Genomic DNA, 16,003 nt, shown 5'->3' with positions numbered 1-16,003 from the left:
CCGCTGTCAGAAATTACTGCTTAAATATTTGCATAAAGGATATCCACGAATTCTTCGAAGAAAGCAGCGACATTTCGGAGCATTTCCCAGTATTTTGTCATAAAATATTTTGATAACAACTGAAGGAGTGGGTGGCTAGACAGAATTTTTCCTTGGGCGCATATGCAAATATATGGCGCCCACATTGTTGACATAGTTTTACACAAAGTTGCTTAATAGCAAGACAAGTAGCTACTTAATTTTCCAACTATGTGCCACAAAATAGATGCCTAATAAATAAGTTAAGGCTGATGCTTTAGAGTAAAAGCTTTGGTATGCTTTTAGAAAGGCACAAAAAAATAGTTTTAAGGAAGCTAAAACTTTTATGAAACATTTTAGTTACGATGGATGTATTTTCCTAATTGAGGAAATACGAATTTATAATGGTGCTTTTATCTTGAAAACGTATTTATTTATATATTAAAAATATTAAAAAAACTGTTTTAATATTTTGAAAGTAGTAACCATTATAAGGTATATGAATCTTATTTTAAATATAAAAAATCTGTTTTAAAAAATATAATATGTTATTTAATACTGCCAGGGAAAAAAACCTTAAAATGTTAAAAATTTTCCCTCTTATCATGATAAAATTTGAGAATTGGCTTACAAATTTAATAATACGTTTTCATAATGTTTTTAAACTCAAAATGGAATAATATATTTTAGTTTGGGTATAACCTTGCAAGTTAACCTCCAAAACGTTGCCACAAAATCTACAAAACAATTGTGGGGCCTTCTTTATTTATTTAAAAGGATAAGCCCCTTTGCCCTTAACTGAGCTATATGTTTACTATGCAATGAAACGAACATTGACATATTTTTTGGCGTAAACAACAATATTGTCTTTCGGCACCTACCTCAATTGTCAATAAACGCTCGTATAAATAAATGCTGCTGCGTTATTCCAGTCGCCAGTTGCGGGTTGCCATAAACTGGCCTTAATCAACAAAAGGCCAACGTCAAACAATATTTTAATCAGGGTAGCCCTGCGCCCGATCGGGCCTTTGGCCATAAATCTCAAACAAACGGATGGAGGGCGAACAAAGTTCCAGAAAAACGAACGGCAAAAAATCAATTGGCCGTAGTAAGTTTTACTTGTTATGCTGGATGGATGGATTTTCCGCAAAAAGGCGGGATCCTGCGTCATCGCGCCACCGAATGATTACGCCCGAGAAGTTGTCTTGGACATTTGATTATTATTATTAACACGTGACTGAAACGGGGCTAATTCAAGCGAGAATTTAATTAAAAATTTTACCCTTAATAACTGGCCGAGCGAAATTCGTCGAGGATGGAATGTAGAAAGTGGAGAAAGCAAGGGGATAAAATGGGGAGGCAAAAAAAAAACAGCAATCGTGACATGGAGCGCTGATGGCCTACGAATATCCTGGCATTGTCCGGATGACGTTGCCCGTTTTGGTTACGCCTGTAAATTGTTCGATGCTCGTTTACTCGCTTTTCCCCCTACTTTATGAGCTTTTTTTAATTGTCCGCCACCCACTCAGACTTTTCGATCGTTCTCGTTCTCGTCCTCGTTTTCGTCCTTATAGTCCTCGCAATGGATAATGCCTGCACGCAGAGTGAGGACTCATTGCCAGCCGCTTGAGGAATGATGCTGCAATTTCATTGATGGCCTTCGCCGGACCATTAATTGTTTAATTTATTGAGCCACAAACGAGCTTTATGAAGCTCATGTCATATAATTTAATCAACTGGGTGGCATTTTTTTTCGGCGATATGGCAGGGTTATCGGGGATTTCGGATAGGATCGGATCGATTTGACAGCTGTCAAGACTTTATTGTTATTGAAATTCCGAAAATACAAGCGAAATTAGAACAAAACTTTTAACTCAATTACAAAGTCATTGAAAAACAAATTGCAGGCACAAGCAAAGCGAAATGAAAAGAAAACAGGGTGCAATGTGAAGGAGAAGGATGGCGGAAAAGTGTGGGAAAAGCCGAAAATGCATTTGCCGAACTAACGCTCCCACTGCCACACCACCTTCCCATTCGGTGGTTTTTCAACGAGTTTGGCACATAAAAGGAAGAAATTGCTTTGCTTGTCGCTGGAGAAAGTGAACTTCCTGCATTTTCACCATTTCCACCATTTCCACCATTTCTTCTCGACCCTCTGCTATACCATTATTATTGTTATTTTGGGGGTTTTAGTGTTTGCAGGTTTTTAATGGTCTCGCAATATTGTGGTTTGTTGTTGCCTGGCCGTTGACATGGCACGGCATTTTGCGCTTAAGGATGCAATCCGACTTGTTGGCGTGGTTCCGCATTATTCAGCCTTGCCGAAGTCCTTCGACTTCAGTTTGAATGGCATACACCCACAAAGTTTGTCCATATTTTGCCAACAATTGGCATTGCTCGAACCACGATTATGCAAGAAAAGAGCCAACAGTATCCACAGGGAATAAAAATAAAATAGGTATTTTGTACTTGGAATAAAAAGTCAACTTAATTTTAAATTTGTGAGCAAGCAGACAGGACGTTGGCTTCTCAAAATCCTTTTTAAACGTTGCTAGTCCGTTTTTTTTGACTTGATTAACAATATCTATTTCATTCGCCTAATTGAGTTTTAACATAATAATTATTGTAAATTGTACATTATAATTTGTAAATTTCGGTGCCTAACATATTCTTTTCCTACAAAAATTTTTAAAAAAGTTCCTGAACTTCCGTAAAAAATTCCTTTTTTTGTTGTTAGTTGATCGAGATTGGATAAAAATAATAGATCCATGTATTTACATTTTATTTACAGAACTCATACATATAATACGAATTTCATACAAAAAAAAACTTTTAACTTATAAATGATGAAATGTTTTCCTAAATTTAATACTAAATTTGAACTTATATCCACAATTTTATTTATGCAAGCGGATACAAATATTAAATGTCCTGACTTTTTCCTCCATTAAGAATTAATATATTCAGTCAAAAATGTATAGCTTACACACAATCGGCTTCTGTTTTTCGATCAATTTACTTTTGTACTCGTTCAAATTAATTTTTAATATTACATATACGCCGCGTATGAGACTTCGTGAAGTTGAATTTTTAAACAAATTTTCTTTTCGATTGGCTAATAGCACAATTTTAAAAGAATATTTTTTTAACTTGTTTTTTTTTTGGACACTTATAAATTAAATTCTCTTCTCGAATTATTGTTAGCACAGTTGACCACAATAGTTAGAAAGCACTTTTACCAATCGTATTCGAAATCGTCACTTGTTGGCAATCGCCGCCAACTTTATTCCGCTTTAGATGCCGTCGATACCGTCAACGTGCAACGCCGTACAGGAACTGAAATGTGCGGATGTTTTGGCCAAACTGTTGCGACTGTGGCCAAAATCGAGGCGACCGAGGAGTGCCGACAAACAGCCGACAGTTGGCCAAAAAGCCGACGGTGGTAGGCCTTCCAGGTGCAGCGGAGCGGCTTCCAGTGAGCAGCTGGCACGGGGAGGGGGGGAGGGTGGCAGAGGGCTTCTTATCAGCGGCACCAGCTGCTGTGATAGGGCCAAAACAGCTGATAAGAATTCCATGTGTGCGATTAAGTCCTTTTGCTTTTGACAATGGAAAACCCTTTTTATACCCTTGCAGAGGGTATTATAATTTCAGTCAGAAGTTTGCAACGCAGTGAAGGAGACATCTCCGACCCTATAAAGTATATATATTCTTGATCAGCATCACTAGGCGAGTTGATCTAGCCATGTCCGTCTGTCCGTCTGTCCGTCTGTCCGTCTGTCCGTCTGTCCGTCTGTCCGTCTGTCCGTCTGTCCGTCCGTTTATATGCAAACTAGTCTCTCAGTTTTAAAGCTATCTGCATGAAACTTTCCCAAAAGTTGTCTTTCTATTGCAGGTAGTATATAAGTCGGAACGAGCCGGATCGGACGACTATAGCATATAGCTCCCATAGGAACAATCGGAAAAATAAATGAAAAAAAATTATAACTTTGCTGTTTTTCAATTTTTTGTTTAGTTCTTCGACATTTAGTAATGGTTAAATACTTCCGATTTACGGTTTAAATTTCATCAAAATCGGACGACTATAGCATATAGCTCCCATAGGAACAATCGGAAAAATAAATGAAAAAAATTATAACTTTGCTGTTTTTCAATTTTTTGTTTAGTTCTTCGACATTTAGTAATAGTTACATATTTCCGATTTACGGTTTAAATTTCATCAAAGTCGGACGACTATATCATATAGCTCCCATAGGAACAATCGGAAAAATAAATGAAAAAAAATTATAACTTTTCTGTTTTTTATTTTTTTGTTTAGTTCTTCGACATTTAGTAATGGTTAAATATTTCCGATTTACGGATTAAATTTCATCAAAGTCGGACGACTATATCATATAGCTCTCATAGGAACAATCGGAAAAATAAATGAAAAAAATTATAACTTTTCTGTTTTTTAATTTTTGTTTAGTTCTTCGACATATAGCAATGGTTAAATATTTCAGAATTATGGTTTAAATTTTATCAAAATCGGACGTCTATATCATATAGCTCCCTTAGAAATAATAAAAATATATAAAATAACTATCAAATAATTGAGCTGCAAATCATCATAGCTTCAATGTTTTTAAACATATACGAAAGTAAATCATAATTTTAATGTTTTCAAAAATGTTTAATTCTTGCAATAGCTGCAAGGGTATATGAACTTCGGCTTGCCGAAGTTTGCTTTCTTTCTTGTTTTTAATTTATTCGCTCTGTTTTCGCAAATTAATTTTGAACGAAAGAAACCTGTACTTGGTTGGTAAGGAATGAAAAACCAATTTTCAATGAGAAGCAAATTACAATGCTTCAAACGATCTTCAGTACAGTAAAAAAAAATTTTTGCAACGCAATAAAAAGCGTACAATAATAATCTTAAAATCTTACAAAATATAACTTTTATAAAAATAAATATAATATGAATTTTTAAATCTCCAAATAAAATAATAATCTTATACTCTTTATAATAGTTAAATCTCTTAGGTAAAATTAAAATCTTATGGTCTTTAGATACTGTTATTACTGCTTTTAAACTAGTTAATTGTAAAAAAATGCTTGTGTTGGTCATAAGTGTACTTATTTTTTATACATTATAAAAAAATTTTATGATTATTTGATTGTTATTTCAACCCATTTCCTTTCCAGTGCCAATGTCTGGCATTTCCCCTCAAGCTGAGATCTGCACATGCGCCGATTTCCCCAGCCGATGGCCGGTTTTCCCCTCCTGGAAGCCGGGAAAACTATCTGTTGCTCATGTCCAAAGGGCGAGGGCATAGACTGACCACCCTCAGAAGTATCCTGGCTGTAGGCTGCCAGACAAGCAATTTGCATGCTGCCTCTTTGGACACGTTCGTGTGCATCCTACATATGAAATTACTCTGGATGGACACTTGTCCAGCACCTGGTCGCCGCTGCCCATCCAAAGGTCGTGGTCATCATCAAAGGCGACTCCTTTGGCTGCTGAGTTTGCACTTTGGACGCTGTCGGCGTTTGGAGGACTCCCAAATGGCCGAGGCTGAGTGGTTTTTATGGACGCGCCCTGGCAGTGTGAAATTTTTGGACAAATTGAAGTTGTGTGTTTATGTTTCGGTTCATCGATTGACCGGCCCCTTTTCCTCCTCCCCAGCCACACCCCTTAATGCGACGTTTATCGGCGACAGGAAACAGAAATGCTGCCATGCATAAACCACTCGAATGCATTGATGCATTTCCGCTGCACAATCAAATTACAAATATTTACTCTTTTTATCTAAACGGAAAATTGAAAAAATGAGTCTGGGCACGTGTCAAAATCCTTGAATTTGGTGTGCATCCTCATTCGATTTCAGTTTTTGAAAATCCCTGATTTATATTTGCGTTTCCGGTGGCATTAGAATTTCTCTGCCCTCTATGCTGATCGATTGCATGCTAAATTCCAAACCTTTGTCGTAATTGAATATAAATAAGTGCAATAAAAAGAAGACACATATCACACTCTTTTAGTAAATGCCCTAAAAAGTAGGCTATGCAGGTGTGTTCTGAGTAAAAATATTTTCACTCATAATTTCAATTCTCAAAAAATATAATTTCTCCAATTTTAATATAACCTTTTTAAGGCCACACAATATTCAAACACCTCTATTAACGTTTCTATGCAACTTTTCTTGAATTCTCTGCTTAAATCGTCAAGTTAAATTATCGCGTATATTTAAATTTAAATTGAAAGGCTGACATCAACAGTAAGCTATAAGTATTCAACTTTTGTATTCCAATTAAGCCATCGCCATCAACCCTTGACCAAAATCCAACAACCTTTCTTGGGTTGACAGCCATTCAGAGTCGGAACAAGGACTTTAACTTTTAAAAGCTTCAAAAAATTTCAACATTTTTGTTATGCCAAAGGGACATGCTCACATGAATTCATTTAAATATATATTTGTATGTAGCACCGCCAAACTGACCGCAAATGGGAAGCGTCTTTAGGTCAGCTGCCCTCACTCCGAAATCAAACCCTTTTCAATGCAAAACGAGAACTAATTTGAATAATTTACTTTCGCCGAATACGGCAAACGGAGACTTCAAGAGCAGAAACAACATTAATTAAAATGAATGGCGAAGCGAAAAACTCAAAGGCTCCAAACTAAAAGCAGTACTCTTGTAGAACAACCTGTTAATGAGTTGATGTAGTCGTCGGTTCCAGCAGGCTAATTCCCTGGTATCCTGATTAACATTACACCAAACTCGACCGTTGGCCGTTTAAAGTGGTTCCCCGCTGCACTCTTAATGCAAAACTAATTTGGGACACGGCACACTGGACTTATAGTTTACTCGCTGAAAATATTTTATTTATTTCTCACATAAAATATAAATTAAGGTTATTTATTTATTGAAAGGCCAAAACAACAATTGTCAAGAAAATGTTGTCAATAAATCGCAAAATAAAAATTTTGATAAAATACTTTTTTAACTTTTCTTAAATATTAATTTAAGATACTAATTAAACCTCAAAAATCAGATTAATCTGTTAGCTGCAGATTACAAAGTTGTTTATTGGAAGTTAAATCTGGATACAATGGTTTAAGTATTGTAAGTATTGCTATTTGGTTCAGTGTACTCTATCAAACAGGCAAAGCCTGCGGACTGGCACTGGCATAGATTTAGAATTTTTGCTGGCTAGCTGATGGTGGACACAAGGCTTTAATCAACCGCAAATGCAATGAACGATGCAGCTGCTGTTAATTAGCGCTAGTTTGTTCCATGTGAAAAAGCTGCGAAGCACGCCAAATTTATGCGAGTATGTAGTGAAAGAAAATGTCACACGTAGACAGATTATGTGGTCTATTCGGTGAATGTGGCTGCGGCTTATATTTAACCAAAATATGAATAAGCATTCATTAAAATACGAAAATATATAAATACATTTAATGGCATTGTCAGTCAATCAAGAACAAATCAAGCATTAATGATTGCAATAATGAGCTGTCCAATTAACCATGCATAATTAAAAATGCAGATAAGTTGGAATTTTAATTTTATCCCCTTAGATTTGTGATAAATACCCCCAATAAGAACCCAAAATAAAATATAAAATATATTCGATTCTACAGTTTAAGCTAACATTTTCCTAACTGACCGCAGTCATTAAGCAAATCCAAGTCAAGCAATTAAAAGCGAATTTACGGTAAACCAATTCTCTGTGGTCATCTCTTTAAGGCACACTTGAATGAAGATATATTTATACCCGGACAGAGGACGCTTCTCTGTGTAGGTGTCCATTCAGCTTGGTAAACAAGGCTGACCCAAAGCAAAATTAAATTTTGATATGGGTCTACTCATTTGGCAGTCACATGAGACACTCTCAGCAGCTGCCTGGCAATACGGAAAAAAATAAAACTTTTGTGACTCCTCTCCGTAGCGCAAATGCATGTGAGCCGAACCGAGCAATGTCAGGGTTTTTAGCCACCTATAAAATGGATTTGTTGACACCCTTTCAAAAAACCACATACTCACGTTGAGAACTTTTTTAAATATGCATGAGCACCTTTTTTGCCTTCGGTCCGGTCATACCCGGCGTATACTTGATAACAGATATCTCCTTTCAACGCCACAGAAAACAATGCCCAGAGCAAGATAAATGGGGTCGGGTCAGTAAGTATAGACTTTATACCGCACTGTCTGACCCAAAATACTTCAGCCAAAAAACAAAATTTATTGCAGCTCTCGGCCAAAAACAAGAGCAGTTAAAGCCTTGAATTACGACTAGTTTAATACATCTAACCTCTAAGTCAAAATTGGCCTGTTTACCTTTACCATCAGCTCAGACGCAGAATGTTTGCATCTTGTGTCATATACATCGATGTCCATCAATCATTTCTTGGGTGTAGTGTTTCATTTGCTATTCCTCAAATAAGCCATTTATTAAGAATGTTAAACAGCAAATTGACCACATATGTACATTTAGTAGAATCAACTTGCTGCACAGTTAGCTTAAAGTCAAACTCAAATAGAAAATGTATCTGACTATCAATTCTCGTTTCCCACATCTGCGCTTTCCCTAGAAAGTTAGCGAAAAAAATTGTCCCTTACCTCGTATATAAAAATATGTCCTATATGCATGCGTTGGCACAAAAGCGTTTGTATAGTACTCGCATGATTGTCCTTTCTGTTGGCATGCCTACCGGGGTGTTGTCACCTCCTGTCGTCAAACAAATTGAAATTGAACGTGAAAAGGAGCAACTGGTTGGCCACACAGCTAACCAGGCACCGATATATGTCCACCTTTTAGGATATCCTTCCTCCCACGCAGTTTGTCAAGCGGCAATTCCATGCAGCTTCTGCAAGAATTCAAAGAAACACAATAGGTATCCCGCTGATTGGCATTCACGAGCTGCACTTTGTAGTGGGCGTGGAGTGTAGCTGCTGATTTCAGCCCGCCTACACCTGAACAAGTCTCGAGAAATGGCCATACCATTGCTTTTTTAACACTCAGAAAAAATAATTTTAACGAAAAACTTAAAAAAAAACCCTGTTACTGTTAAAAGTTTTCACTTAAAACATTAAATGGGTAAAAGTAAACACCCAAAATCATTATTTAAACTTAAAACAACATTATAAAATTGTACGAGATAAAATTGATTTTTAAAAATATTTTTAAAGAGAGTATTTAATTGAACTTACTAATTTTAAGGCAACATCGATCATTGTAGTCGAGTTTTTTGGCTAAGACGAATCCTCTAGTCAAATTAAAATTAAAGGACATATAGATTAAATTATATCCTCCTATCAAATTACAAGTAAAGGGTATAAACATTTCTGCCAAACAGTCTATCATTCGATGGAAAAAAAAATAAACAGTTATTTTTCCGTAAGTTAAAATCCATTATTCTGTGTGCATCTTTATCAAAACTCGGCATCGAGAGTGGCGTGTGCGATGATCAAAGGCTTAAAACTGCTGTAATGAATGTCAGATGGTGTTTCGTTAATTTTAAATGCTGCTCCCAGCCATGAGTTGCGATGCAGGCACAGGCACACCTGCCATGAAAAAGTTTTCTTTTGATTTAATTTTCATTTTTAGAATATATGTTTGTGTTCTTGCTGTGTGTTTTTTGTGAGGTCTTCTATAAAAATTGCCATACAGCAGACGTGCAAAATGTTTAGAAAGTTGCATGCGGTGCTGAGTTGTCTGGTTGTTTGTTCTTTCTAGCGTTGTTACGCCTGTTTGCCTTTTCGCTTTTGAAGTTCCAATGTCATCCACATCACGGCGAGCAACTTGTGAAATTTAAAGAAAATGGAAATTAAATGAACTTGAAATTCTGAGTAGCTTAGACTGGATGCCAGCATGGGAATCACAAACGTGTGTAGGTGTTTTGTTTGTTCGCTTGGCGAAAAGAATAAAAAATTACACAAATTTTATTCATTTCCTTTTACAAGGAAATTGCGAACTGAATTGCAATTCAACTGGATAACAAATTCCTTTAGCGTTATATCAACAATTCCCAAAAAACGAGATCTAAACAATGTATATTTTTTAACAAAACCACACTTTTATATTATTCTTTTCTGTAATGAAAACGAAAATAAAATAATGCATAAAATGCTAATGGGTTTATAAGTTACGAACTTATTAACTCCGTATAACCATTAGGACACCTACGCTGTCTGTAGCGTTTTGAATACTATATCTGGAGCCTGAAAAAATAAATAACAAAAAAATCAATTAATAAAAAGTGCAATATATTTGTTAATGCGATATCCTACCCCTATCTATTTCAATCATGTCGCCAACACATAGAATGGCTGCCGTTTCTTCCTCTTCGCCCAAAGGTATGGTCTGCACGGCGAATTCACCAAATTGCACAATGAATTTCTAAAAAAAAAAGGGGATATGTTGAACAACTATGAACTAATTATACTAGTGCTACCACTTACCAGAGCATAGACCTTGGCACGCTTCTTGTTGCGAGCCTGGTGAGGCTGGAATCGCATATACCCCAGCGATGCTTTGTCTTTTGTTTTATAAAAAGCGTAGTCGATGCCATCCACCTTGCTAAAAACTAAATCATTTGCAGGAGCTGCAACGGCAAATTGGAATCGTGGTTATAGTTAAGTAGCATCCGGGATAGCATTCAACTTACAGACGCTGGCGCTTTCGTCTGCCATGCTTCCAGTGGGGTGGGCATTGCCCACGCCTCGCAGCCAGTTCATCAGCCGAATGGAGGCTTCCTCCTGTTCGTCTCTGGCGGGAGTTATCGAGTAAAGGAAAGGTTCCTGCTGTCCGTTCCTGGAAGGAGTTAGTGCTACTGGCTCTGGCTCCGTCGCCGTCACCGGCTCCGGCTCGGTTTCTGTTTCAGACTGTACCACTTCCTCGCGCTTCCGTGGCCGCCCTCTTTTTCTAGGCCCCTCCGTAGACACAGCTTGCACCGGCGTATCTTCCCAGATTAAAGGGGTGACCCCAAGTGATTCGGAATTCGGTATTGCGCCAAGCCCAGTTTCGGGATTTCGTGGCGTACTGCTGCACAATGGTCCCCGGTCCACCACTGGTCCTCGTCCTCGGCTCACCGATGAGTTTTGCGGCAAAGTGGGCATTGACTGTGTGACACTGGTTTTCTTTGCCTTACTCGTATTCGCCTTCTTTAGCTTGGAATTTTGGCTAGGAGGCTCTAAGAAGTCACGCATGAAGCTAAAAGTCCTGGGGTCCATGGTGTGGCACCAGGTATTCTGGAGTGGCACATGGCCTCGCTTCGAACGCCGAATGCCGGCTAAGAACAATAAAATAATATAATTATTATATTTAAGAAATCATAGTTTTTTTGGAAATCATATTATTACTTAAAGTATACTCACAGGTGTTGATGTCGTCTTCATCCATTTCCACAGGAAGTTTTCGAAGCTTTAACTTGTCTACTTCAGTCTTTTTTGGTTTCTTCGCTTTTGGTGCCGGTGCCGTTGGTTTCTTAAACACCACATCAGCGTTCGATACGATCTGGGGCTGCGTCTTGGACTCTTGTTGGCTACGCTGCAGAGCTTCCAATGCTGTTCGACTTGTACTTGGCACATCGTCCTCCGAATTGTAACCCACGGCAGATCGACTGTTGCTAGGCACATCCCGTGCCTTTGGGTCAGGCGGAGGGGTGGGAGTATTTACACGAAGTGACTCCATGTGTTCCGACTTCTCGATAGTCTCCTCCGCCTGAATAGCATCGGCTGGCGCACTTTTGTACCCGTTTGAGAGATTCCTAGACAATCGATCCGTGGTTTCAATATACTCCAATGGAGGTGGAACCACTTTGTCCTTCTTTGCATTTCGTTCAGTCGTCTCGGAGCGCTGAGATTTCTTGCCTTTGAACTGCGCTCTCCTGGGTTGCTCGTTGTCACTATCATCCCCATCGTTCTCTGCCGGCTCGAGTTGCTCACTAAACTCAGGCGGAGTTGTAACCTTTTTCGCCCCTTTTCCTTTAGGATTTGACAGCAAGGTTTCATTAGACTCCAATGGAGTTGGAACCACTTTATCCTTCTGTGCATTTCGTTCAGTCGTCTCGGAGCGCTGAGATTTCTTGCCTTTGAACTGCGCTCTCCTGGGTTGCTCGTTGTCACTATCATCCCCATCGTTCTCTGCCGGCTCCAGTGGCTCACTAAACTCAGGCGGAGTTGTATCCTTTCTCGTCCCTTTTCCTTTCGGATTTGACAGCGAGGTTTCATTGGACTCGAATGGAGGTGAAACCACTTTATCCTTCTGTGCATTTCGTTCAGTCGTCTCGGAGCGCTGAGATTTCTTGCCTTTGGACTGCGATCTCCTGGGTTGCTCATTGTCACTATCATCTCCATCGTTCTCTGCCGGCTCGAGTGGCTCACTAAACTCAGGCGGAGTTGTAACCTTTTTCGCCTCTTTTCCTTTAGAATTTGACAGGAAGGTTTCATTATACTCCAATGGAGGAGGAACCACTTTGTCCTTCTTTGCATTTCGTTCAGTCGTCTCGGAGCGCTGAGATTTCTTGCCTTTGGACTGCGATCTCCTGGGTTGCTCATCGTCACTATCATCCCCATCGTTCTCTGCTGGCTTCAGTGCTTCAGAATACTCAAGCAGATGTGTCTCCACTCTCGTCTCTTGTCCAGTCGGATAAGACTGCACAGATTTTTTTCCAATACACCGCAAGCTCATTTGTTGCTCATCATTACATTTGTGTTCCCCGTTTTCGACGTACTCCGGTGGTTCAATATACTCGAGTGGAGGTGGAACTACTTCGTTGTCCCTCGTCCTTCTTCCTCTCGAATTGAATTGTAAAGATGGTTTGGTCATAGCATGCGACCTTCGAGGTTGCTCAACGTCTCCATTTTGTCCCTCGTACTCTTGTGGAGGTGAAACAAGATCCTCTTTGTTGCTCTTGCGCCCAAATGTACTTCTCATTCGTGTATTTACAACATACTGCGGCGGCGGTGGAGCAATCTCGATGGTGTCATCACTCGGTTTGTCGTGGAATTCTGGAGGCGCCGACATCACCACATCATCAAAATCGAATTTTCTGCTGCGTCGCTCACATTGCATTGACTGTGAATAGCGCAGAGAAAGGGGAGGTGGCGGAACAATTTGAATGCTTCTACTAAGTCTTGGCAGCTTAACAGGGGACGAAGAATCGAAATCCTCAACATTGGAGTCCCCTTTTGTATAGAGACTGCGTTTGCCTTCTCTTGATAGTTTACGCCGAGTCTCCATCGTACTCGAGAGTCTTAAATAGTTCTGCAACTCTTTTGACTGCGAAACGAAAAAACGGTATTATTAGAAACTTCCATTTCAATCATCTACAATATTCTTATATCCTACGAACACTCACCATTGGCAGCTCTCGTCGCTGGGAGCGTGATCGACGGTTCGGTATTTCCTTGCTTTTACCTCGGCCGGGTTTCTTCCGCGGCAACGGCACCCACTCCACTGAATCCTCGGAATCCGTGGAGGATGGTTTACCCGGCAAACCGTCCTGCACGTCCATAATTTTCCGTCGCTCCAACTCTCGCTGAATTCTTTCCTCCAGGTTATCCTTCTCCTCCGAGCTGGGCTTCCGGTGCCCATCCAAAGGATATACCTCGTTCAACGAGTTGCGCTTGCGCAGATCCAATATCTCGTAGTTGCTCATGCGGGTCAGCTCGATGGCGAACTGCTCGCCATTGATGGGGGCGCTGGGTGCCTTGTTCAGCTGCACATTCGTCTTTCGGCCCCTTGACTTCTTGGCATTGGCATTGACCGAACGGTGGAGGTTAAGCAGTCGCATAGAACTTTCCTGTGCTTCGCCAGTAACGCGATCTCGATAATAACTACGTAGGCGACGCTGGCGGGTTGTGTTACCGCCCGGCGGTGCTAGATTCAGAGCCACAGTGCTGGGCTGCTCATCGCTGTCGTCGTCTGTCATTATGGCGTCTACATTTTCTACCGTACGCGGAGTTAAGCCTTTGGGTTTTGGAGAAGGAACAGCTGCGGAATGCTTTGGAGAAGAAATAGCTGCGGGACGCTTGGCAGAAGATGCCGCCGGTATTGAAGACGTTGCGGCAACTGGCGAAGCTGGCAACGATCCAACCTGCAAGGAATCCCTCCTTACACTCAGATTTGGATTGGCTGCGTTTATCACCACAATTGGACTACTGACACTCCGCGACAGAGTCTGCACCAGCTCTCCCAGATCCTGCGGCTGAGTTTCCGGCACCACAAAGTCCGGCTGTGGCTGCGATTGCCAGGCAGGCTCGTAACTGGGCGGTGGTGGCGTATTGGGCACCACAATCTCTTGGTGGCTTTTCTTTAGCTTTACAACGCAGTTGCGTTGTGAGGGCGACAGCAGCAGCTGACCCGGAGCTGGACCATTTTCCATGGTGTAGGTACGTCGTAGCGCCACAGATGGTGAGGGCGGTGTGTCCGGTCTTGAATATGGTGCCCGACCACTATAGTCCAGCTGCAAGACATTGTTGTGAAAGGAGGACTGCCTTTCCTTGCAGATTTGTGCAATTTCATTGGCAAGACTAGAGGTCCTGGCAGGCGACTTTACCTCAGGCTGGAGGTGTTTTTCCGCTGGCTGCTCTGCTTGATTCGTTGTTGGTTCCTCCGTCTGTTTGCCTGCCAAATCCTTAGCTATTTCTTCCGCTGGCATTTCAGCTTTCTCGTTTGGTTTTTCTGCGCAGGGTGTACTGCTTACTCCCGGCATCTTAAAGAGCACAATAAGTAATATTAGGTAGAGGAAATTCCACAGATGCAAACAAACTTACAAAGTTTACGGGGCTGGAGAAGCTGCGGGTTAAATTGCTGGCTTCGTCAAATTCCGGGAGCAGTTGGCGTCCACAGCTCCGCGATCGCCGGCGTATGGCATGACGACGTAGTTTGTCCGAGCCTGGTACATTACCACTGCGCCGCAGTGAATGCCGACGAATGGGTGACAAAGCGGGAGATTTTTCCTGGGGCTGATTCTCACTGGATGCCTGGTCCACAGGCGGCTTATTGGCTTGTTCGGGGGCGGAACTGGGCAACTCTCGCAAGGGCTGTTTTTGTGTTTCTGGTGTTTTTGGCTTGGGCTTGGGCTTCTTGATCAGCGGCACCTCAAAGTCCACGTTAAAGTCGACCTTGAAGTTGCCGAAGAGGTTCTCGTTTTGGGGCGCCTTGTTCTCCGCCAGCTTGCGCATCATAAAGGCGGCCATGCGCTCCTTATCCTTCACCGGCTGGCTGAGGATGTCGTCCAGCTCCAAGGTGTCATCGTTCTGCTGTGGCTTTGACCTAAACAAACAAGTTTACGGTTAGCTTCGCTCTAATTTGGTGTCCCCAATAACTTGACCAAAAACCATTCTTGAGATCTTACATCTTTGCAGTGCTGACTTGGAAAATTTTTCTGACGGTCGTCACATAAGCTACTACAATTAAACACAACAAAACTCGCTAATTTTGCACACAACTTAAAATTACACGAAAGAAGCGACGCTATTCTATTGGAGTTGCCAGAAACCTTTGAAGACGCGCCTAAACATGGTGTTGCCAGACTAATGGACTGGTCAAAACTGTCAGCCATCCAAAAAGTAGCAGAAAATAGCTAAAATTTAATTAACAGACATTTAGTTTAATATTTTGTTAAACAATTGAATTGCGTAAATATTTTTTTTAATTGAAAAACATTTTAAATATGATCGCCCCATAGAGCATTAATTAATAAATGATTTGTTGATTGCGAATTGAAGTTTGTTGAAAGGCGGTATAAGCGCTAAAATAAATTCATTGCCAATTTCATGACATGCAAGTTTTTAAATAAATCCCTGAAAACAATTAATTTTTCGATTATCTTGCAGCCAAACAAAATAATTTGGGAAAGCAAAATCGGCTTTTTCGTGTTTTTCGTCGTTTTTCCCGCCTTTTCGCTTGCAAGTTCAAACCCAACAACACCAAAGATTACATTTTTTATACTTTTCGCCAGGGCCTGACAAACATTCATCGAGAGTTCATCCCAGA

General features: G+C 40.5%; 2 protein-coding genes across 3 annotated transcripts in view; both read right to left on the bottom strand.

The window, feature by feature from the left end:
• Positions 1-3,400, bottom strand: part of LOC128266289 (uncharacterized) — a 49,549-nt gene extending 46,149 nt beyond the window's left edge. The window contains exon 1 of the mRNA XM_053002700.1: positions 3,005-3,400. The gene's annotated coding sequence lies outside the window, so the exon portion shown is untranslated. The remainder of the gene's footprint in view (positions 1-3,004) is intronic.
• Positions 3,401-10,060: 6,660 nt separating this feature from the next.
• LOC128264618 (uncharacterized) lies at positions 10,061-15,519 on the bottom strand. Of its 2 annotated transcripts, XM_053000216.1 has the most exons (9): positions 15,363-15,519; positions 14,779-15,280; positions 14,562-14,717; positions 13,362-14,468; positions 11,377-13,282; positions 10,668-11,291; positions 10,462-10,604; positions 10,291-10,399; positions 10,061-10,221 (listed from the first exon to the last, which is right to left on the bottom strand). In XM_053000216.1, coding segments are annotated over exons 1-9 (4,614 nt in total). In that variant the 5' UTR covers positions 15,365-15,519; the 3' UTR covers positions 10,061-10,156. The 2 variants fall into 2 exon arrangements, with proteins under 2 accessions (XP_052856176.1, XP_052856168.1); XM_053000208.1 differs by having other exon boundaries at positions 13,362-14,717.
• Between the last annotated feature and the right edge of the window lie 484 nt (positions 15,520-16,003).

Source organism: Drosophila gunungcola, chromosome 3R (genome assembly GCF_025200985.1).
Source record: "Drosophila gunungcola strain Sukarami chromosome 3R, Dgunungcola_SK_2, whole genome shotgun sequence".
NCBI lineage: Eukaryota > Metazoa > Arthropoda > Insecta > Diptera > Drosophilidae > Drosophila > Drosophila gunungcola.
Note: the sequence above shows the minus strand (reverse complement) of the source record. Positions and strands in the feature narration are given on the sequence as shown.

What these genes read in the sequence shown, in the direction of transcription:
- LOC128264618 (XM_053000208.1), bottom strand. An exon ending in AGCGACGAGAGCTGCCAATG is followed by an intron (nt 13,283 to 13,361) that starts GTGAGTGTTCGT and finishes TTCGTTTCGCAG; the next exon opens with TCAAAAGAGTTGCAGAACTA. An exon ending in TGAAGACGACATCAACACCT is followed by an intron (nt 11,292 to 11,376) that starts GTGAGTATACTT and finishes TATTGTTCTTAG; the next exon opens with CCGGCATTCGGCGTTCGAAG.